The sequence below is a fragment of the Martes martes genome, assembly GCF_963455335.1.
Source record: "Martes martes genome assembly, chromosome: 14".
Lineage (NCBI taxonomy): Eukaryota > Metazoa > Chordata > Mammalia > Carnivora > Mustelidae > Martes > Martes martes.
The window spans coordinates 38,806,842-38,831,737 of record NC_137902.1 but is presented as its reverse complement, the minus strand read 5'-3'; the positions used below and the strand labels follow the sequence as shown (position 1 = coordinate 38,831,737).

The following is a 24,896-nucleotide window of genomic DNA, read 5'->3' as shown; positions in this document are numbered from 1 at the left end:
CTCCTTCTACAGCAGCATCCCTGCTGGTCTTATCCTACAATAAAGACATCAAGGAGCACAAAGGTCTTAGAAGAGCATATGATTAAGTTATCTGCCTATCCAAAAAGGTGACTAGGCTGATAGCAAAGTGGTTTAGGGAGTTGGTCCTTGAATCAGAAGGGCCTGAGTTCAATACTGAGTTCTAACTCCTGAGGGATGGGTCTCCTTTGGAAAGGAAACCTTTGTGAACCTTTGCTAACCTTTGTGAACTTCACTTTCAGCCTCTTAGAGTGAAGATGATAGGAAGGACCTGTTCATGTTCTTGTGAGAATTAATTAAGATAAAGCATGTAACTCACTTGGCATATGATGCTAATGTTTCCTATATGTCTCTTCCTATATGTCTAATTGTAATATTATGGTCATTAATATAATGCTTCAGTAGAGCATCATTAGTAGGCAGGGGTTGGGATTTTTGTAATTATACTACATTTTATTGTTTTTAATAATATTATCAATTTGTAAGTAAGCATAACAGTGATATTAGTAATATTCTTTTGAATATCTGCTTTAATAATGTGATACATTTTATAGTCCAAGTTGTCAGATCATCATCATTTGTTGAGAACTTATGCATGGTACTATGCTGATCACTGATACTCAGTATTTCTATTTTTCTTCAAAATAACCATGAGCCCCTTTCTCTCCAGAAGCAGAAACTCAGGCTTAGAGAGTTCCAGAGAGCTTAGGTCACAGAGTTGGTTCTTGAGCTGGATCTGCCAGATCTTAGAGCCCCTCCTGTTTTTAAGTACAGTGTTAAAATATTTTAAAACGGAAACAAATGTGTTGCTGATGAAAGATTTGCTTTACTTATCTTGTTTCCGTCCTTAGTTAGAGTCACTGATGAGTTACTGACCTGTGGAATGACATGGGACTTACGGAGGATCTACAATAACACAAGCATTTTATAGAAGAGACTGGAGACTAGAGACATTACGGGCCACTCAGCGGCATGACATAAAGTAGAAATGCAGGATTTAACACCACCCCCGCCCAGGGTTCATGCTGGGTTTTGGTGGAGGTGGGAGTGACAGTAGGTCATAGGATTAACCCACTTAGGTGAATATGCTGGACACCTGGTATTCATATACTCACTCTTACATCAAAGCTCAGGAACATCTTCTCTCTCCAGTCCTCTCAGTCAGTGACTTCTCTGAGGATGGTTTTTGGCTCCTGCATATCAATACCAGGGTAAAGGGTGACAGTGTGGTATGCGTCACTTTCACTTACCAACTGTGGGCTCGGTCCTCTGAAGGGCTGGTCTTGAAACCAAGCTCCTCACCCCTGAGTGGCACAGCATCAAGGAACCCCTGCTTCTGTTCCTGTTGACCCCATTAAGTCCATCAAGTCACCAGGACCCTGAGACCAGGTGCACACACAAGTCACCAAATGGGGGGCAGGGCTTCCTCCTCTTGCAGCTGTTGTATTTCAAGAAATCAAGAGCTTGCTCTAGGCTGAGGGGAAAGGAGAGGGAAGGAATCTCATTTGTTACAGCCTGTTGTCCTTGAACAGGGTGAATGTGCATCCCATGCTGTCAGTGTCTGGCTGACAAAGCCCTGTTTCCATAGCCCAGAATGTGTCATAGCACAAGTCTGCAGGGCAGCCTTGACCACTGAAACCCCAGAAAGGATCAGAGAGATTAAAACAACCATATTTCACTGCCTCCAATTCAGGACTGGAGCTTGACTCCCAGACTACTTAGGGTCCTGACGAAAGGTCTGGCCCTGCCTCCCTCAGGGGGTTAAAGCGCACCAAACATGCAACGTTGCTGCCCACCTCCCATACTCTTCAGCAGGAGCTGGCATCTTCTATGTTAAGCTCTGGGTGTTACCAAGACAAGGCTCCCTCTACTGCAGTGCTACTCACAATGGGTTCCGCTCCTCCAAGACACCTTCTAAGTCCAAAGCTCCTCCACCAAATGCTCACCTTTCCAAGGGAGAAGCAGCCTTATTTTACTATATTCTAATGAGAAGCTGCTGACAGGCAAGTTTGAGGCTCTGTGATAATTTTGCCACAAGACCGGTCACCAAGTTGGATGGACCCAGGCAGTGAACAGAGAGTGAAGGCCCCCAAACCTTATGAGATGCTGAAAAGACAGGTGAAGAAAGGAAAGGCATGACTAGTGTCCTGGGCGCAGCTAATTGGTCAATGTTGAGGATAGGAGTTGCTGGTGCAACCCTTATATTTACCTCTGCATTGTCTGTGGTGATGCTGACTCCCAGATGTCTGTATTGTTCTCTGCAAAGATTTTTCAAGGAAATTATATGAAAATTTCCCAAGGGTTTCTAAAACCCCAAGTTGAATATTGCTACTGATAGGAAGTAAAAGTCCAGACTACAATTTTCTACACACTGTACACACTGTGACTAGAACACTGTTGTTAACAGAATAGATTTTATGGTGAATAAGAGCTGGTTTACACCTTGGCTTTCATCAGACTTTTGGGAAGATACTGGGGAAGTCCTTCCGAGTGTTTGGATCCTCTTTCCTCTACTCTCCCATTGACCCTCAAGCCACATTCTTCATGTCTGGATCTTTATGGCCTTCCACTAAATGTTTTTCTCTACACTTTTAATTTCTATCCCTCTATTTCTCAGTGACATGGAACCCACAGTGACTGTGACACTTTCCTGTCTTATCTTTTTACATCTCAGTGCTTTGTTTAAGGGAGAAACAATACAATTCTTATGCATTCTTTCAAATATGTAGAAAGATTTAATGTAATTTCAAAATAATTATAAGCAGAATATTCTCTTTTCCCCCAACTTTATTATGATCTAATTGACATATGACTGAATAAGTTTAAGGTATACAAAGTGATGATTTGATACACCCATATTTTATGAAATGTTTACCACAGGAAGGTTAATTAACACCACCTTCACTTCACATAGTTACCATTTTGTTGTTGTTATGATAAGAATTAATGTTCTACTCTCACAGCAATGTTCCTGTGTGCAATACAGTATTGTTACCTATAGGCATCATGCTTTATCTTAGATCATCAGAACTTACTCTTTTCATAATTGAATGTTTGCACCCCTTGACCAACATCTCCTTTCCCCCGCCGCTCAGCCTCTGAACCACCATTTCACTGTGTTACTATGAGTTAGGTGTTTTTAGATTTCACACACAAATGAGTTCATACAGTATTTGTGTTTCTCTGTCTGACTTATTTGACTTAGCAATAAAATATACACCAGCAGATATATGACAAAAATGACAGTCTAATGCAATAGAGAAGTGGTAGTCCTTCAATAAAGGTAGATGGTGCTGTGTCAAGTGGGTATTCAAATGGAGAAAATACATCTTGACCCTTACTCATTATCATACCAAAAAAAATTTTCTTTAAGAGAAAAAAAAGAAAAGCAATGCAGAAGATGCACTGTAGATCTAAATGTAAATGGTATAACACTTATCTAAAAGAAAACATGGCAGAATATCTTATGTGTTTAGGGGAAAACCAAAAAATATCTTGACCGAAACAAAAGAATTTATCCTAAAAAACAATGATATTAAGTACCTCTATTTATTGGAAAACAGCATTAAGGAAATGAAAGTGGAAGAACAGTCTGGGAGAAGCTATTTTTAATCTGACAAATCTACAGTTCAGTAAGGCAAAGACAAAGTAACAAAAGAAAACTGGGCAAAATATTTGCAGAGTCCTTTCACAAAAAGAGACCATCCAAATGGCTGGTATTATATTAAAATATTCGGGTTATTTCATTCCAAGGGAAATATAAATTAAAACCACAATACAATAATATTTCACGCAAACCAGGAAGGCTAAATGAAGAATTCAGGCACTGCCAAGTGTCAGTGAGACTATTGAAACTCCTATTCACTGACACTGGAAGGGTAAAATTTGGAAATCTATTGATGTTGAGCATATTTTACATATTTGCTACATGATCCAGCAATTTCATATTTATGTGTATGCAGATTTTATATATATATATATGTCCTACACAAAAAAATTAATGATTTTTAATGATTTAATGATTTTTAATGATTCACTTATTTATTTTGGAGTGAGAGAATGAGTGTGAGTTGGGGGAGGGGCACAGGGAGAGAATCTCTAACAGACTCCCTGTTGAGCACAGAGCATGGCATAGAGCTTGATCCACAACTCTGAGATCATGACCTGAGCTGAAACCAGGAGCCTCCTATGCTCAACCTACTGAGCCACCCATGTGCCCCAGTACACAACAGATTTTTATTTTATTTTATTTTTTAAAGATTTTATCCACTTTTTGACAGAAAGACAGCAAGGGAGGGAACACAAGCAGGGGAGTAGGAGAGGAAGAAGTAGGCTTCCTGTGTCAAGCAGGGGAGCCCCATGTGGGACACAATCCCAGAATCCTGGGATCATGACCTGACCTCAAGGCAGACACTTAACCAACTGAGCCACCCAGGCACCCCTGATTACGTTAATTTTAAACCTGCTTTTTTTCTCTGAAACTTTTTATTTCACTTTGCGATAATTTCAGACTTAACAAAAAATATTGCAAACTGAACACAGGGAATTCTCATACACCCTTCATACAACATCCTCCAATATTACCATATAACCAGAGAGCAATGGTCAAAACCAGGAAATGAACATTTAATTTGTAGGTCTTATTCATAAGTTGTCAATTGTCCTACTAAATGTCCTTCATCTGGTCCAAGATCCAATCTGGGCGATGTGATGCATCTGTGCATAGTTTCTTGTTTCCTAGACCCTCTCTGATCTGGGATAGTTTCTTTCATATTTCTTTGCATTTCATGGCTTTGATACTCCTGAAGATGCTGTTTATTCTATACAGTGATGCTTAATGTGGGTTTGTCTGATTAAAGTTAGGTTGTGCAATTTTGTCAAAAATACTATAGAAAAGATATTGTGCCTTTCTCAGGGATGTGATGTCACCATATCTTATTTTTGGTGGTCATAGTTTACTGTCCATTACAGATAATCACTTGGTTAAAGTGGTATCTGTTTAAAATTAGTAAAGTTACTATTTTTCCCATGGTAATTAATATCTTATTGGAAGATGCTTTGAGACTATGTAAATACCCATCCTCATATTTTTGCCCACTCACTTATTATCCAGTGATGATTCCTATCTGAAACAGTTATTACCATGGTATTTTTCAAGTTGTGAGGTTTTATTTCCATCATTCCATCTACACTTAGAATTCTACTCCACGGAAATGGTTTTCCTTCCCCGTAATTTATTCATTCCATTCTTTCACTTTTTTTTTTTACTTTTCCTTTCTTTTTTTCTTTAAATTTAACTAGCCATGATATGGTACATCATGGATTTTTGATATAATGTTCAATGATTCGATAGTTCTGTGTAACATCCAGTATTTATTCAATTCTTTGCCCATATCAGCATGGATGGACCAAGAGTAATTGTTTTGTGTAATGGTCTATGTCTATTAATATCACTGTTCATGTATTGCTCAAATTGTTCCATATGTGGCCACTGGGTTCCCTTTCAAGTTAACTCCTGTGCCTTTTGACATGTCTACATTAGTCTGGGGGCACCTGCTAACATCAAAAGGAGCTCCAAGCTCATTGTGTTCTTTCTTTCTTTCTTTTTTTATTTTTATTTTATTTATTTATTTGTTTGACAAAGACACAGTGAGAGAAGGAAAGGGGGAAGCAAGTTTCCCACTGAGCAGGCAGCCAGACCCCGGGCTTGATCCCAGGACCCTGGGATCATGACCTGAGCCAAAGGCAGACACTTAACGACTGAGCCACCCAGGTGCCCCCATTGTGTTCTTTTTGCAGCAACATTGTAATCAGCCATTTTCCAAAGAGCTCTGGTCCATTTTTTTGGGTTAACTTGGGCCATTTCAGCCCCATCATGATTGATGCATGTCCCCATTGGTCATCTGAAGCTTTCAATTCCTTAATAGAGTTTCTTACCACTGAATCTAGCTGCCTTCATTTTGCTTTCCTAGGACTAAGTCCTTATGCACTCCAACATGCTTTATTTGATTACTTAGTTTTTGAAAATTCTAAATAGATAGGAATTTGTGATAGAAACTGTTCTTCTAGGAGAAGTACTGCCTTTCTATACTGCCATTTCCTTTCACTGTTATTAATGAAGTTCTGAAATTATTTTTTTTTTCCTTTGGTCTATTTTGTTTGACTATAGCTTCAATGTTAAGAAGGAAACTTTTTAAGGATAGGGCTTTGGTAGAGATTTTCTTGCCATTCATCTGGCTTTGGGGGCTAATTGATATACACATGCTGTTAGGCCAGTTTTGTTTTTGTTTATTTTTGGGACAATAAACTTTTCCTCAAAAAAATGCTCAATGAGAAAGTCCTGTCTTGTCTGTTTAGAAGAGAAAGCACTTTAACATAGGAGGTCTTCATTTTTAGTTTTCCTGCTCCAGATCTAATGATTTCTAGGCTATTAACTATGTTGTTTTATCATCAAAAGCCTGACACAGAATTTCATAAGGACTCATGGATGTTAGCTATTGAGACTTGCTCTTGTGTGTGTGTGTGTGTGTGTCTGTGTGCCACAATGGGTTTCTCTCTGCCTACATCAAACCTTCTTCAATCAGAACTCACTACAATCATAATTCTTGTGCTTAAATTCTAAAATAGCACAAGTTTACTAAGCATGATTTAGAATTGCAAAGACCATTATGGGGAACTTTTCAAATGGCAAAGACAAAGCATTTTGGAGTAACTTCTGGAAAGAAGGAAACATACCAGATATTCAGAAGGCAATTTTTTGGATTGGTATTTTGACTCCATTTCAGCCTTCCTCAAAAATTCTCTGGGAAAACCTAAAGTGAGGAACACTCTATTTGTATCACCATACACTGGTCCTCAGTGTCTTCTTATGTTCTACCTGCTGTCATTTCACAACTTACACTACTTTCCTCCAGGTCTTACTCAGAAGACTATTGCTTTAATGGGTCATTCCTCACTTCAGATTTTCAGAAGTTCAATCAGTGGAAGATGCAAATAAGCAAAGTCATATTACAGCCATAATAGAAGACTTCCAAAGCCACAGAAAAACCAAAGCATTGCTATGTGACATTGAATTGTATTAGTCATTTACTGGCTGGAGATTTTAGATCTGGACCACTTCATCTCTCTCACATAAAGACAAAATTTATTGAAAACTATCCTGTGGGAAAGTTAAAAAGATTTTTAAAATTCCATCATGGAAAACACCCACCAAAGCCCAGAAACAGCAAGAAAAGAAAAGTAGGGCTCTTTTTGAATAGCTACATTTATAAAAAACAACAAAAAAATTCACCCTAGAGAAGAATCTAGAATTCTGTTTCAAGAACCTTTTGATTTCTTTGGGGGACTCCATGCTGATATGGAAGGATCCCTGTCCTCTCTTTGTATAAATGGGCTAAAATCTGAAATAGGGAACTGGCCAGAAAATTGTATGAGAAATTGTAGATTTGAGATTTCTCCAGTATTTGGCTGAATATTTTCAGATGGACTTAGAAAATTGATATGTTTAGGGCCAACAACAAACTTACACCATTGAGATAAGACAAAGTGTCCTAAAACAGGAATTGATTTGAAAGACCCTCCATCATCCAGGAATTATTGAACTATTAATGAGGGCATGTTTATCTGTATAAACAAAAATGTAATGGGAATAATGAGTGTTCCATTTTATCTATCATCTATCTATCTATCTATCTATCTATCATCTATCTATCTATCTATCATCTATCTATCTATCTATCTATCTATCTATCTATCTATCTATCATCTATCTATTTACTTTCAGTGGGTGCCTGAAAGTTTCCACATGCTTGGAATGTGTGTAGACCTTAGTTCTCTACCAGTGACACACTTTTTTTTCCAGTTTTTCTTTAAATTCTAGTCAGTTAGCATACAATGTAATATTAGTTTCAGGTGTACAATTTTTGATTTAACACTTCCATGCAATACCCAGTGCTCATCACCAGTGTACTCCTTAATCCCCATCGCCTATATAATCCATCCCCTCACACACCTACTCTCTGGTAACTATCAGTTTGTTCTCTATATTTAAGAATATGTTTTGCCCCCCCCCTCATTTTTTCCATACTTGAAGTTTTGTATTTTGATGTAGTCCCAATAGTCATTTTTGCTTTTGTTTCACTTGCCTCAGGAAACATACTGAATAAGAAATTGCTTTAGCTAATGTCTGAGAGATTATGTCCTGTGTTCACCTCAAGGATATTTATGGTTTCATGTCTTACATTTAGGTCTTTTATCCATTTTGAATTTATTTTTGTGTGTGGTGTAAGAAAGTGATCCAGTTTCATTCCTTTGCAGGTAGCTGTCTAGCTTTCCCAACAATATTTGTTGAAGAGACTATCTTTTTCCCATTAGATATTCTTTTTTTCTTTTGCAAAGACTAATTGGCCGTGTAATTCTGGTTTCATGTCTGGGTTTTTAATTCTTTTCCATTGATCCATGTGTCTATTTTTGTGCCATTACTGTACTGTTTTGACCACTATAGTTATTCAATAAAACTTGAAGTCCAGAATTATGATGCCTCTAGCTTTGCTTTCCTTTTTCAAGGTTGCTTTGGCTATTTGGGTCTTTTGACTATATACAAATTTTAGGATCATTTGATTTAGTTCTGTGAAAAATACTGTCAGCATTTAGATAGGGATTGCATTAAATGTATATATTGGTTTGGGTAATTTTCTGCACAGTGATAGAAATAATCAAAGCTAAAGGCAACCTATGGAATGAGAGAAGATAATTGCAAATGACATATCTGATAAAAGGTTAGTATCCCAAATTTATAAGAAGTCCAAAAAACTCACATCCAAAATATGAATAACCTATTAAAAAGTGGGCAGAAGATGTGATGAGACACTTTCCAAGAAAGAAATACAGATGCCCAACAGACACATGAAAGATACTCAATGTCACTCATCACTAGGGAAATACAAATCAAAACTACATGAGATATCACCTCACACCTGTCAAAATGGCTAAAATCAACAATGCAAGAAACAACAAGTGTTAGTGAGGACGTGGAGAAAGGGGAACCCTCTTACACTGTTGGTAGGAATGCAAACTGGTGAACCACTCTGGGAAACAGTTTGGAGGTTCCTCAAAAAGTTAAAAAATAGAACCACCCTGTGATCCAGTTATTGCAGTACTAGAACTTAAAGGATACAAAAACAGTAATTTGAAAGAATACATGCATCCCAATACTTACAGCTGCATTATCCACAATAGCCAAATTATGGAAAGAGCCGAAATATCTATTGACCGCTGAATGGATAAAGAGGAAGTGGTATATATATACAATGGGCTATTAGTCAGCCATCAAAAAGAATGAAATCTTGCCACTTGCAAAATGTAGGTGGAGCTTAAGAATATTATGCCAAGTGAAATAAGTTATAGAAAGACAAATAACATGATTTTAGTCACATGTGGAATTTAAGAAACAAAACAAAGGAGCATGGGGTGGAAAGAGAGAGAGACAAATCAAGAAAGAGAATTTTAACTATAGAGAACAAACTGATGGCCACCAGGGGAGATGTGGCTGGAGGGATGGGTGAAATAGGTGATGGGGATTAAGTTCACTTGTCGTGATGAGCTCTGGGTGTTGTATGTAAGTGTTGAACCACTAAATTGTACACCTAAAACCAATATTACACTGTATGTTAACAAAGTGGAATTTAAATAAATGCTTAAAGAAAGTGGGGAAAAATGAACAGAGTACCTAAATACACATTTTTCCAAAGAAGACATGCAAATGCCTAACAGATACATTGAAAGATGCTTACCATCACTAATGGAAATGCAAACATTACTAAGGGAAATACAAGTAAAAACCACAATGAGATATCACTTTACAGTTTATTTGGATGGGTATTACCAAAAACCCCAGAAAAGAAAAGAAGTGTTAGCAAAGTTGTGGAGAAAAAGGAATCCTTGTACACTCTTCTTTTTTTTTTTTTAAGATTTTATTTATGAATTTGACAGAGAGAGAGAGAGAGAGATAGCACAAACAGGCAGAGCAGCAGGCAGAGAGAGAGGGGGGATAGTAGGCACCCCACTGAGCAGAGAGCCCGATGTGGGGCTCAATCCCAGGACCCTAAGATCATGACCTGAGCTGAAGGCAGAGGCTTAAACCACTGAGCCACACAGGCACCCCCCTTGTACACTCTTGATGAAAGTGTAAATTGGTGCAACCAACCTAATAAATAATATAGTATTGCCTGAAAAATTTCAAAATAAGATTTCCATTTGATCCAGCATCCCACCTCTGGGTATATATCCAAAGAATTTGAAATACGGATGTCAAAGGGATATTGTACTCCCATGTTCACTGTAGAATTTTTTACAATAGCTAAGATGGGGAAATAACCTAAAAGTCTGTGTAAAGAAGAATGGATAAATAAAATGGGGCATATATACATTATGGAATATCATTCAGCCTTTACAAAGAAGAAGATCATGCCACTTGCAACCATGTGGATATGCTTGGAGGACATTATTCTACAGAAATAGGCTGGAAACAGAAAAAAACATTGCATGATCTTCTATGTGGAATCTAAACAAATATGTAGAAGCAGACCACAGAATGGTGGTTTTGGGGGCTGGGCGAATAGGGATTATTGATCAAGTTTCAGTTATAAATAATAAATAAATTCTGGAGATCTGTGTGATATTGAGCCTATGATTAGCAATACTTTATTGCCTACATAAAAACTTAAGAGGCTAGATTTTTTTTAAAAGATTTTATTTATTTATGTGACAGACTGGGATCACAAGTAAGCAGAGAGGCAGGCAGAGAGAGAGGAGGAAGCAGGCTCCCTGCTGAGCAGAGAGCCCAGTGCGGGGCTCGATCCCAGGACCCCGGGATCACGACCCGAGCTGAATGCAGAGGCTTTAACCCACTGAGCCACCCAGGTGCCCCAAGAGGCTAGATCTTAATGTAAGTTCTTTTATCTAGCAAAGGAAAAAAGATTGACAAGAAAGGGGCCAGGAAGAAACTTTTGTAGGTGAATGGTTCCTGGCATTGATACTGATAATGGCTTCAGGGATGTATTTTTATCTCAAAAACATCAACTTGTATACATTATATCTATACCTTTTTATAAATTAATCACATGCCAAAAAAGTGTCTTAAAAATATGATTGGATGTATCTTCAGTATCGAATTAGCTTAGGGATTTGTCTCAATAAAACATTTTATAGCATCGGAATCTAGTGCATTAACCTCCACATGAGAGTTTGTCCTTTACTCGATACTGTCTTTGGCTGATGATGACCAGCCTGGATTTGTAGACTCAGTTTTGGATTTCTGGTCTTTCAATGTTGTGTTTATCAAGCTCACTCTTCAATCATAGCTGATCTCAAGATTATATAGAGTGCATTTAATTAGTTTACGTCTACTAAATAATTATCTAATCCTGGCTAAAACCTTGGGGAAACTCACTCTTTTCAGAAATTTGACCACAATTCCATCATTTATTCCTGCATTATGAAACCTCAGCCACTTCCATACACTCTTCAGTTATTCAAATCTCAGGGTGGAACATTATTTCCATGTTCCTGCAGCATCTTACTGCTATGTCCATGTGTATTTTCACGTGGAACCTAGAGATTATTGGCACAATCTCTATATTTAATGGAAAATGTGACTTACCTGTTTTGGGAAGTTGACCAGTTAGTTGAAGGCAGCACCAGGCTTGTCTAATACAAATGATTCAGTGTCTACTCTGGTCCCTTTGTATTCCATTCCCACTGCCACTTCCCTTAGCCGTCATTCTCTTTCTTCTAATTCCTGTAACGGTGTCTATACCCACTTTCCCACTCTGATCTTTTCCAAACTCCTTTTAATGCAGTGTGTTTAGTGAATCATCTGATTTTTTAGGACATGTTCGATACTTCTTTATGTCAATCAGATGAAATCTGAACTTTGTAATAGGACCATCAAGGCCAAATAGGATCTAATCATGGTGTAGAACATGTTTCATAAAATATATTTAAGATTATCTAACCTCAGGGTTTGGGTTAAAGACAAACAACATTAAAAATTATCCTAATCTTTTAGAGATGTTTCTTCTGATAATAAGTAGATACATTCCCATTGGAAAGGTGTGAAAAGTACTCAAAGTTTAAGGATTGAGATAATGGAAATGCTGGTTTTAAAATAGGTTATCAATCAGAAGATAACCTTAACTGTTGACAACACCACTCAACCAGGAAATATGTTTAATTTGTTTATAATTCATTAGCAATATGAAGTAGATAAGTAAATAACTTAGATTTTAAGAACTTGAATTTTGGAAGATATTACAGAAATATGAAATAAGGGCTGCCTTCCATTGACATAAAGAAACATTCTACGGCAACAGTTTTAGGAGGTGAACCAATCGTAAGTATGCATTATGCATCTGAGGAGATGGAGCTAGAATAAATAATTTAAGAATTAGGAGTATCGGTCTGCGGTTGTATGCTGTGGTTATTACCACTATTTAGAGTTTGGTTCTCTAAGGCTGAGAACAATTCTGTTTCTCTCTAGCATGGGATTGATGCATACATATGTAGCTAAACTAAGGGCCAAGAATAGAATTTAAGAGCACACCTGATACAAACCAAATATATTCCAGGTTGAAGGGGACTATGACCATTATTTCCTTTGTCTAGACATGGAGGGAATGTGGACCCAAGCATTCGTACTATTTCCATTCCTTCCTTCCTAAACACGTTGCAATATATAACCTCCTATTATTTTAATTATCTAAATGCCTTTCTTAAAGCATTATTAATTCTGTTGTTCCATGTTTATGGCCAAAGCGAAGTAAAATAAAAATGCATATATTACTGAAATTTAGAAACGTAAAGCACAGGATTTTTATCAGACGTAAGAATAAAAATTCAGTAAAGGATATTGCAATTAATCAATTGTCATTAATATGTGGAATATTTAGGGCGAAGATTGTTAGGCACATCAATGTAAAATGTGTCTTGTAAAACAGATTTTCATTTTGCTAATGATGTGCAGATCAGCTGTGGTTGCCTGAGACACTGCAGTACAACTCTGTGAACTGCTAAATTGTCAGAATGAAGACAGATGGTTCTCTGAAGCCTTTCACTCCAAAGCCATGTGAATTTTTTACCTTGATATTTTCATTCTGCACATCATCTCCCTCAGAGCCTGGTGGACCTGCTTGTTCCGCAGAGTGTAGATGACAGGGTTGAGCAACGGGGTCACCACCGTGTTCACAAGGGCAGCCTCTTTGTTGGAGTCCAGCCTGTTCGTTTGCTTTGGTTTCACGTATATAAACACACAGCTGCCGTACATCAGCGAGAGAACTATGAGGTGAGAGGAGCAGGTGGAGAAAGCTTTCTGTTTCTCCTTGGCTGATGGGAGTCCCACAATTGTGACTGCTATGTTGCTGTATGCAATGATGGTTATAATAAGGGATGTCAAAAGGATAAACAAAGCGAGGACAAAAGCCAACATTTCAACAGACCTGGTGTCAGAACAGGAGAGATGAATCAGGGGGCCAATGTCACAGAAGAAGTGGGGGATGACATGAGGGCCACAGAAGGATAACTGGGAAACCATTACTACTGTACCAGTGATGAGAGGGAAGGCTAAAGCTAAGCAGGCAGTGACCAGGAGGAAGCAAGTCTTCAGGTTCATGATGGTCGGGTAATGCAGAGGCTTGCAAATGGCCACATACCGATCCAGAGACATCACTGCTATGAGGAGGAAACCTGTTGCTCCCACGAATACAAAGACAAATGCTTGTATGAAACAGGCAAGAAAGGAAATGGTTTGTTTGCCTAAGAGAAAGATAAGCAATAACTTAGGAATAACGGAACTTATGAAACAACACTCCAAGAAGGAAAAGATGCTGAGGAAAAAATACATAGGCGTGTGGAGCCGGGAGTCAGCACAGGTGATGGTGATTATGACTGCATTGCCTGCAATGGATGCCAGGTACGCCAGGAGGTGTACAAAGAAGAGGACCTTTCCCAGGTGCTGGATGGCAGGAAACCCCTGCAAGGTGAATTCTTGGACAGCTGTCCCATTCCCCATTTCCATGGTCATCTCTTTCCACATCATCACTGCTGGTTTAACCTACATCATGGAACACAAAAGTTTTAGAGGAGCATGATTAAGTTATTGGACTATCAAAGAAGATGGAGAGGCAGATAACAATGTGGTTTAGCCCACTGGTTCTTGAATCAGAAGGACCTGAGTTCAGTACTAGTTCAATACTGAGTTCTAACTCCTGAGGAATGGGTCTCCTTTTGGGAGCTCCATGAACTTCACTTTCACCCTTTGTAGAATGAAGATGATAGGATCTACCTATTCATGTTCATTGAGAATTAATTACGATAAACCATGTAAATCACTTGATAGATGATGCCAATGTTTCCTAAGTATTCTTCAAAGTCTAAGTGTAATATTATGATCAATATTATGATGCTTAATAGAGCATCATTAGTAGGCAGAGTTATTGACATTTTCATACTTATGAATATTTTATTTTTAATAATATTAATTTATAAGTAAACATAACAATAATGTTAGTAATACCTCCTTTGAATATCCCTTGTAAAATCTGCAATACATTCTATGTTTTAAGTTGTCATCATCATCATCTATTGAGGACTTATGCTTGTTCTATGCTGGTCACTGAAATTCAGTATTTCTATTAGTCTTCACAATAACCATGAGCCCCTTCTACAGAAGCAGAAATTGAAGTTTAGAGAGTTCCAGAGAGCTCTCTGGGATACATAGCTGGGACTTTAGCTGGGACTTTAGGCAGAATGCCAGAATCTAGAGGATCTGATATTTCCACATGCAGTGACAAAATATTTTAAAATGGGATAATATCTATTGTCAATGATCTCTCAATCTTAAGTGAAAGATTAGCTTTATTTACCATAATTGTTTCTACCATTGGTTAGATTCACTGATGAGTCACAGACCTGTGGAATGAGACAGGGCTGAGAGCAACTACTTTAGCACAAAAATTTTATAGAAGAGACTGAAGATGAGAGACATTAGGGACTGCTCAACTTAAGGTAAGTTGTAAATCCAGGATTTACCTCCCCCCATCCTCACCTCAGGGTTCATGCTGGCCTGTGATGCAGGTGGGAGTGATAGTAGTTTACAAGATCAACCCACTATTATGCAGGTTATGCAGGGCACCTGGCATTCATAAATTACTCTTGCATCAAAGCTCCAAGAACATTCTCCTCTCTTCAGTCCTTTCAATCAGTTAACTTCTCTCATGATGGTCTTTGGCTCTAGCATCTCAATGCTAGGCAAAAAGTCTGTGTGTGGGATGTGTCTCTCTCACTAATGCACCCTGGGCCATGTCCTCTGAAGGGCAGCTCATGAAACCAAACTGTTCCCCCTGAGTGGCACAACCAGAAGGAGCCTCCACTTCGGTTCCTCTTGACCCCAGTAAGTCCACTGTGTCACCAGGGTCCATGAAGCCAGGCATATACATGAATCACTTCATTGGGGGCCAGGTTTCCTCTTCTTGTAGTTACTGTCTTGGAAGACATCCAGAGCTTTCTCTGGGCTGAGAGGAAAGGAGAGGAGAAGGAAACACATTTTCCACAACCTGTTGTCCCACAGTGGGGTGAATATGCATCCCATGCTGCTGGTGTTCTGAATGCCGAAGCCCTGTTTCCATAGCCCAGGATGTTTCATAGCACAAGGCTACATTCAGCTTTGACCACTGAAACCACCGAGGGGAGAAAATGGACTAAAACAACTACATTTCACTGGCCCCAATTCTGGGCTAGAGCTGGAGTCCCAGACTGCTTAGGATTCTGAGGAAAAGTCTGGCTCTGCCTCCCCCAGTGGGTAGAAGCCCACCTAACATGCAACATTGCTGTCACCTCCTATGCTGTTACCTCCTATACGAGTTAGTGGGGGAAGGCAGCTTCTTATAGGTTTAGTCCTAGGTGCTGCTGAGACACAGGACCTTCTGCAGCAGTGCTTCATGTCATGGGTGCACCTGCTCCAAGTTACCTTCTATTGCATTATGGTCCTCCATCATATGCTCACCGTTCTATGTGGAGAAGCATCCTTATTTTACTACACCAACAGTTAGAAGGTGCTGATATGAAAACTTGAGACCTCCGTAATGTTTTTGCCACAATACTGTTTGGTGACCCAGCAGGAAGGACCTAGCCAGTGAGCAGAGAATGTAGGCCTGCAAACCTTACTAGATGGTGAAGAGACAGGGGCAGAAAGTAAAGGCATGGCTGGTGCCTGGGAACAGCTAATTAGTCAATATTGAGAACAAGAATCACTAGCCTAGCTCTTCCTTATATCTGTCTTCCCATTGTCTCTGGTGATGGTGACTCCCAGATGTCCCCACTGATTTTTCACAAGATTTTTAAAGGAAGTTATATGACAATTTCCCAAGAGTTTTTAAATCCCAAGTGGAATATTGCTACTGATTTGAGGTTAACAGTCCAGACTACAATTTTCTACAGTGATATTTGCACTGAGACCAGAGTACAGTTGTTAAAAGAACAGACCTTATGGTGAAAAACAGCTAGATTACACCCTGTCTTTCATGAGGCTTTTGGGGAACTCCGCCTTTCTTGGTCAATCATTCCTCATTCTTCCACCAATATTATGATTCTTTTCATTACATATTTTCATCTGAAAAATATTTGCATTGTACTCTCCAATATCCTTGAAAAAGGAAAGCGCACATTGTCCTTTTCAGGGAAGAAAGGGAAATTGTAGGTGGTTTCTGCACTATCTCTAACTGGGGCAGGCCCCACTCTTTTTAAATGTATCTGGGATGTGGAACCTCAGATTCTTTCTAAACTTAGAAGAGTATAGATGTGAGCTTGAGGGCGGAGAAGCTGTATCCATAGCAACCATTGTGTTGTAAAACTGCTGCTTCTGGAAATTTGCTTTACCTGAAATTTGTCCTGTATGAATCTGCCCTCATCATAATAGGTCTCACAAGGTCAAAGCAATTATTATAGAAACTTTCATGAGTATTCATGTGAGTCCCATTTATGCCAAAATATACAAAATCATTTTTACAATATTTGTCCATCCGCACACTTCTACTTTCCATCCAGGCCAAACTTGGACCCCATGGTTATTTTCTCACTTGGAAGTGAAGGAAAATAAAGAGTAATGGGCGAAGAGTTCCAGAAGCTAGAACAATATGAGACTATATATTTTAATCCTAAGATAAAGGCACATTTGCATGAGGTTTTCATTTTATTCAGTGCCAACTTCTTGGTGCAGAAATACCTATCACACCTGAATGAGTCCCAGTGGCAACATGATGGTGGGAATTTGGGAGGAAAAGGTCTGGGTTTGATGTAAAGTTTTACAACATGGACAAAATGGACAAAGAAATGGTCTGAACTAACTCTACATTGTATCTAGCATAAGGGGTGGTGAGCTGATACCAAGAAATATTTCTAATTGTCTTTGGTCTATTTTCTCTTATTGGACAGTGCCTTCTTGGCTTATTCTTTACCTACGATTTCTTTGTGTTTTTAAATGATACCTCGATCTCATTTGTTGTGGCTATTTTACAGCATTACTTGTGTTTTGAGTGTTTAGTTATCCCATTAGAGTAAGGAAAGGGACAGTTCTTCAAGTTGTATTTGTGATTATCAAACTTAGGAGGATAAAGCACACTTTAGTTTATGGATTCTCCTCTGCAAAATATTGTTATGTTTTCCATTCCTTCCTTCAGCTACTCTTGAAAAATTAGGTTACCCCTATATTCAGGATTTAGATAATAAGAGTATTTTGGTTTGTAGTGTATTTGGTTAATATGATCTATTCCTAGAATGGTTCTAATTTCTAGTATTAAATCCCTAAGGAAGAAGGCTAAGTTAAGGCCTGAGGAAAGGTAAATCCCATCATCTACGATATTGTGGGAGAGGGCGTAGGGGATGCTAATGAACAGAAAGTGTGGATCAGGATGGAGAGAAGCACTCATTAGGCCAAACTCTAGGCTGAGGGTGGAGTGTTGGATTATTAATAATACTTTGGCAACCACCGTCCCTCATGGATTTTCCATAAAAATAAGGCAACAATGGCATTGGGGACCCAGAACACATCAATTCTGATCTAGAATTCTCATTAATATCATACCCAATATCTATCCCTTCACGTAAGGAAAAGTATAGTACTGTTTGTTAGTAGCTTTCAACTTGGGGCCACAAGGCAAAACTGAAGGTATAGGGTAATTTATTCTATCTGGGCACCTTTGTTTTCTTTTTAATGCACGCATGGAAAAAAGAATTTTTTTTCTTTCTAATGAACCTGCTTTTATATGTAGAATGATTAATTAAATTGAATTATGTGTGTGGGATAGAAAGAAGTAGAAAAAGCCATCTATAAATCTCAGAAGTGCAACTATTTTGTAAGGGTCTGCCTCTTCCACTTCTGCTACTTTCTTAGTAGGGTTTCTTGTGCTTGTCTCATCTCTGATGGATGGATGCTCCAGGTGTTCACACACATGTTCTAAATGGTTTTTTTTTTTAGCACAAGATTCCTAAGTATCTTCATTTCAGGACCTTTCCAGAATGTAATGGTGAATGTTACATTTTGCAAGGTCAATATTTTACACAAAGTATGGAAGAGCCATCAATAATCCCTCCCTCCCCAAGAAACTCCTTTGAGGGGGCAACGTTCACATTTTTAAGTTCACACCTCTTCTGATAACACCTTTACAGCTTATTACATGAACTAGTTTTACTCTTAATGGAGGGGAACTACTTATAGGAGAAGGTGAAGAAATTGCAATGGAGAGAAAACTAATTTGTATAATCCCTTTTTAGTAAATGGGATCCTTTTCACTGGGCTTGAGACATCACCTCAGCAATAATTAGTATTATATTGGTGGCTGTCATGAAGTCAGTGTCCAAGATTCCTAAGATTCAGTAAACCAGACTGATCTCTTTCCACACATGTGACTCTGGGGATTTCAGGCTGGTCAGAGCTTTTGTAAGATATGGGTAGAGGGAGATGTTCTCTAGACTGACAACACAATCAAATTCTGTTTCCCTATCCAGCACTTATCACTGCTTGGAGACAAATCTCCTGAGATGAAGCCTCAGGAACCAGAGGAGATGAATTGGAGATCTTCAGCCTCTAATATGACTGGGCTGCTCAATGTGGCGTTGAGGTATCTATCAGCCTCTTTTTCATTAGTTGGGAGGTCAGGCCACCCACAAGGCCGGGAAGGAAAGTGGCCAGTGCAGGCATTGTGGGGAGCCCATGCTCAGACAGATCAAGAGGCATACTGCCAGTGATGATGGAGCAGAAGGCTGGCTGAGGACAAAGCAAAAGCTGACATACTGCAACCTTCTCCCATCCCCACTCCTGGGTGGCACATATTGTGACATTCTTTAGGAATCTCCCAACTATCTCAATGTTAATACCTTGCTAAAGGCCAAAGTAACCTTGGCAATGGCAAGGCCTCTGGTATCTGGTATCTTGTAGGTCCTCTTTAGCATATGAATGAACTAAAACCTCCCTTTTCCTTCCCCAACCCCCATGGTACATAACCTGCCACCCCTACAACTCCTAGGCACGTTCTGCCCACTGGTCCTGTCCCCGTGCTTTAAATAAACCACCATTTTGCTCCAAGGATGTCTCAAGAATTCTTTCTTGGTCGTTGGCTCTGGATGTCATCCCACTGAACCTCACTTATCTTCTAAAACTTCATCATTTGGGGCCCAACGTGGGGCTGTGAGTCTACATTTGGACTCTGAGCTTTGGTGCAAAATTGGTGAGTACTTTCTCTCCTCTTCCTGTAGTCTCATTTTAGGGGCTTTTCAAGGAGTATGGTCTTATTGGAACACTTGCATATCAGTTGCTCAGGCTGTAATCCTCTAGCCCGTGGCTACTCTATGGGGAGGAGAATGTCTGCCTTTTGGCTAGAAGTTAGTACGCTGGCCAGGATGGTAATAAGACCCAGAAACTTGATGCCCTCTCTTCACTTCTGTTCTTACACAAAGTTGTCTGTCTTGGACATGGGACAGCCACCTAAGTCACCAGGACACCTGCCAATCCTAAGACTCCCATGTGAGGTTTCCTCCTGATTGGTCTGATGTGATCCCTTCCACATTCTTGGTCTAGCCACTTTTGGCTGCAGGACCTCCACTGGGAGCTGGCTGAAACCAGTACCCAATTGAATTAAAACACAACCGGGGACCATTTCCTAGGAAGTTGGCTTTAAGGACCACATGTTGGAATGCCGCATAGACCATGATGGATTTCCGTCTTTACTGTTTCTTGTCAGTGTCTTCTACTAACTACTTAAAGCTAGAAATTCGGTAATTTACCCTTGTAAAACTTGTCTAGTATTTTCCACGGGTTAAAATGGCAAAAGAGTATGCAATCTTAAGGTCAGACGATGGCATGGCATGGCACAGCATTTTGGTCCATTCACCAGGCACCCGTAGGCAGCCTAGCATGTGATGGGGTAGGGTAGGGGAGCTGGCACCCCCCCCCAGGGCCTTTTATGGCAGTAGTGCCTTCACAGGAAGGCAGGATCATGATCAATAGTGATGTCTTGCTGAGGGACGCCTCTGGTCACTTTTGACACACGGGAACCTCTGACACATCCTGCATGGGACATGACCCAGGAGCCAGGGGGGGGATTTTGTAATGGACTTTCTCTACTTTTCTGGGGGCATGGCCTCAGTAGGCTTCTTTGGTTCCCAAGGACTCTACCTTGAGTGTATTTTAACCCCCTGGAAACAATTTGTATTGCAAAAATTAGGAAAGAACTGAGCTCCTGTAACACTGTATGGCCTCAGTGGGATCTATCAGTTAGATCTCCTCTGCAGGGAACAGGGCACATGGACCTAGGATACCTTCATTTCTCATACCTAGGCCTTCATCACTCTACACCAGGATACTGACCTAAGGTTCTTTTGCAGGATGTGTTTGCTTGAATGGGTTAGCTATTAAACTCCCTCCTGTCATATTGGATGATAATTATGTAAATAAGCCTTCTCCTAGTAAACCCAGGTTGCTGGAGGATACACAGGCCATCCCTAGCAAACTCTGACTTTATCTCTCTCTGTTCCTCCTAATAGATGTGGGGGCTTCTCCCTTACTCATTTCCTGTGTTAATGGCTATAACTGGAGCCAACTGGGGTTAGTCTAACTCTAAACGGAGACTTTAAGGAATATTCCCAAACAGCTGCCAAAACTTTGTTTTGGGGAAATTCCCTAGCTTCTCTGGCTCAACCTGGACTGCCTGACCCCTCCCCCCTTGTTGGTGGGAAAGCATGGCATCTGGTCCTCTGTTGGAGCTGATGAGCTCTAAAACCAGGAATCTTTTCTCTGCCTTCTGGTAGCACTTCGTTTCTTCTGTCTCCCCCTTCTCCTGTTTCTGCACCAATGTGGGTGCGGCCTGAATGACTGGCCTCTAGACCATGCACCAAGGCTCTTTCTCTTCACTATCAAGGAGCAAGAAGAGCACCCCCTGGACCTAACACCCCCCACTCCAGATTTCCCCACCCATATCTCAGGTAAATACTGAAAATGGGGTGGGCCAAGGTGGAACATAAATCAGTATTTGTTATTTTTTTAAATTAATTAATTTATTTATTTTAATAAACATATAATGTATTTTTATCCCCAGGGGTACAGGTCTGTGAATCGCCAGGTTTACACCTTTCACAGCACTTATCATAGCCCATACCCTCCCTAATGTCCATATCCCCACCACCCTCTCCCGTCCCCCCTCCCCCCAGCAACCCTCAGTCTTTTTTTTGAGATGAGTCTTTTATGGTTTGTCTCCCTCCCAATCCCATCTTCTTTCATTTTTTCTTTTCCTACACCCCCAACCCCCCCACATTGCATCTCCACTTCCTCATATCAAAGAGATGATATGATAGTTGTCTTTCTCCGATTGACTTATTTCGCTAAGCATAATGCCCTCCAGTTCCATCCACGTTGTCGCAAATGGCAAGATTTCATTTCTTTTGATGGCTGCATAGTATTCCATTGTGTATATATACCGACTCTTCTTTATCCATTCATCTGTTGATGGACATCTAGGTTCTTTCCATAGTTTGGCTATTGTGGACATTGCTGCTGTAAACATTCGGGTGCACGTGCCCCTTCGGAGCACAACATTTGTATCTTTAGGATATATACCCAGTAGTGCAATCGCTGGGTCATAGGGTAGCTCTATTTTCAGTTTTTTGAGGAACCTCCACACTGTTTTCCAGAGTGGTTGCACCAGCTTGCATTTCCACCAACAGTATAGGAGGGTTCCCCTCTCTCAGCATCCTCGCCAGCATCTGTCATTTCCTGACTTCTTAATTTTAGCCATTCTGGCTGGTGTGAGGTGGTATCTCATTGTGGTTTTGATTTGTATTTCCCTGATGCCAAGTGATGTGGAGCATTTTTTCATGTGTCTGTTGGCCATCTGGACGTCTTCTTTGCAGAAATGTCTGTTCATGTCCTCTGCCCATTTCTGGACTGGATTATTTGTTCTTTGGGTGTTGAGTTTGATAACTTCTTTATAGATTTTGGATACCAAGCCTTTATCTGAGCTTTTGATCTTGATGAAATCCCAATAGTTCACTTTTGCCCTTGCTTCTGTTGCCTTTGACGATGTTCCTAGGAAGAAGTTGCTGCAGTTGAGATCGAAGAGGTTGCTGCCTGCGTTCTCCTCAAGGATTTTGATGGATTCCCTTCTCACATTGAGGTCCTTCATCCATTTTGAGTCTATTTTTGTGTGTGGTCTAAGGAAATAGTCCAATTTCATTTTTCTGCATGTGGCTGTCCAATTTTCCCAGCACCATGTGCTGAAGAGGCTATCTTTTTTCCATTGGATATTCTTTCCTGCTTTGTCGAAGATTAGTTGACCATAGAGTTGAGGGTCTATTTCTGGGCTCTCTATTCTGTTCCATTGATCTATGTGTCTGTTTTTGTGCCAGTACCATACTGTCTTGATGATGACAGCTTTGTAATCGACCTTGAAGTCCGGAATTGTGATGCCACCGACTTTGGCTTTCTTTTTCAATATTCCTTTGGCTATTTGAGGTCTTTTCTGGTTCCATATAAATTTTAGGATTATTTGTTCTATTTCTTTGAAAAAAAAATGGATGGGATTTTGATAGGGATTGCATTAAATGCGTAGATTGCTTTATGTAGCATAGACATTTTCACAATATTTGTTCTTCCAATCCATGAGCATGGAATATTTTTCCATTTCTTTGTGTCTTCCTCAATTTCTTTCGTGAGTACTTTATAGTTTTCTGAGTACAGTTTCTTTGCCTCTTTGGTTAGATTTATTCCTAGGTATCTTATGGTTTGGGGTGCGATTGTAAATGGGACTGACTCCTCAATTTCTCTTTCTTCTGTCTTGTTGTTAGTGTAAAAAAATGCGACTGATTTCTGTGCATTGACTTTATATCCTGACACTTTACTGAATTCCTGTACAAGTTCTAGCAGTTTTGGAGTGGAGCCTTTTGGGTTTTCCACATACAGTATCATATCATCTGCAAAGAGTGATAGTTTGACTTCTTCTTTGCCAATTTGGATGCCTTTAATTTCTTTTTGTTGTCTGATTGCTGAGGCTAGGACTTCTAGTACAATGTTGAACAGCAGTGGTAATAACGGACATCCCTGCCGTGTTCCTGACCTTAGCGGAAAAGCTTTCAGTTTTTCTCCATTGAGAATGATATTTGCAGTGGGTTTTTCATAGATGGCTTTGATAATATTGAGGTATGTGCCCTCTATCCCTACACTTTGAAGAGTTTTGATCAGGAAGGAATACTGTACTTTGTCAAATGCTTTTTCAGCATCTATTGAGAGTATCATATGGTTCTTACTCTTTCTTTTATTAATGTATTGTATCACATTGATGGATTGGCAGATGTTGAACCAACCTTGCAACCCTGGAATAAATCCCACTTGGTCGTGGTGAATAATCCTTTTAATGTACTGTTGGATCCTATTGGCCAGTATTTTGGTGAGAATTTTCGCATCTGTGTTCATCAAAGATATTGGTCTGTAATTCTCTTTTTTGGTGGGATCCTTGTCTGGTTTTGGGATCAAGGTGATGCTGGCCTCATAAAATGAGTTTGGAAGTTTTCCTTCCATTTCTATTTTTTGGAACAGTTTCAGGAGAATAGGAATTAATTCTTCTTTAAATGTTTGGTAGAATTCCCCTGGGAAGGGAGGACAAGATGGCGGGAAAGTAGGAGGAGGCGCCTTTTCAACCTGTACCCTAAAGTGAGCTGATTACCTACCAAAGAACTCTGATCACCCATGAAATCAGCCTGAGATCAAATTATACACGTCTGTATCTCTACGGGGGGCAGAAGACGCCAGTGGGCAGGTAAAGTGGAGTGGGAACGTCGGTCTGATATCGGAAGATAAACAAAAGGGGGAGGGAGCCACCAGAGGCGACTGATTGGAAAATAATACCCCAATACGAGAGTGCCCTGCGTCTGGGGACCAGCATTAACTTGGAGTCTGGTTGAAAGCACTCAAAAGAGCAAAAGATCGCGGGGGGAAATTGTGGGAATTGGGGCGGTTAGGGACAGGGGCTTAAGTCCCCAGACCCAGGACAGCCTCCCTTGGCGCTGAGCCAGAGAGTGCGGCGGAGAAACCAGGTCTTTGTCCCTGAGCCGCCAGCATGCCCGAGAACGAGTGGAGTCTGGCTCCTGTGAGGGGCTGGGAGCCACACCAGAGGGCAGAAAGTGCACCTTGCCTGAGATAACAGGCACGAGGGCACCTCACCCTCCCCTGAGAGAAGTGCATGAAAGCCCAGCCTGGTGCTCTGGGACCCCCACCGTCCCGCACCCCACAACCTCCCCTGGGAGAGGTGCGCGCAAGCCCTGCACCCTTAGACCTGGAAAGA

At 40.1% G+C, this 24,896-nt stretch overlaps 1 protein-coding gene across 1 annotated transcript; it reads right to left on the bottom strand.

Annotated features, from left to right (window-relative positions):
* Nucleotides 1-13,150: 13,150 nt before the first annotated feature.
* On the bottom strand, nucleotides 13,151-14,098 carry LOC308355190 (olfactory receptor 6C75-like; the record flags this gene model as incomplete). Its single annotated transcript, XM_080823213.1, has 1 exon — nucleotides 13,151-14,098. The coding sequence occupies exon 1, from the start codon at nucleotides 14,093-14,095 to the stop codon at nucleotides 13,151-13,153; it is 945 nt and encodes a 314-aa protein (XP_080679339.1). The 5' UTR covers nucleotides 14,096-14,098.
* Nucleotides 14,099-24,896: the final 10,798 nt, after the last annotated feature.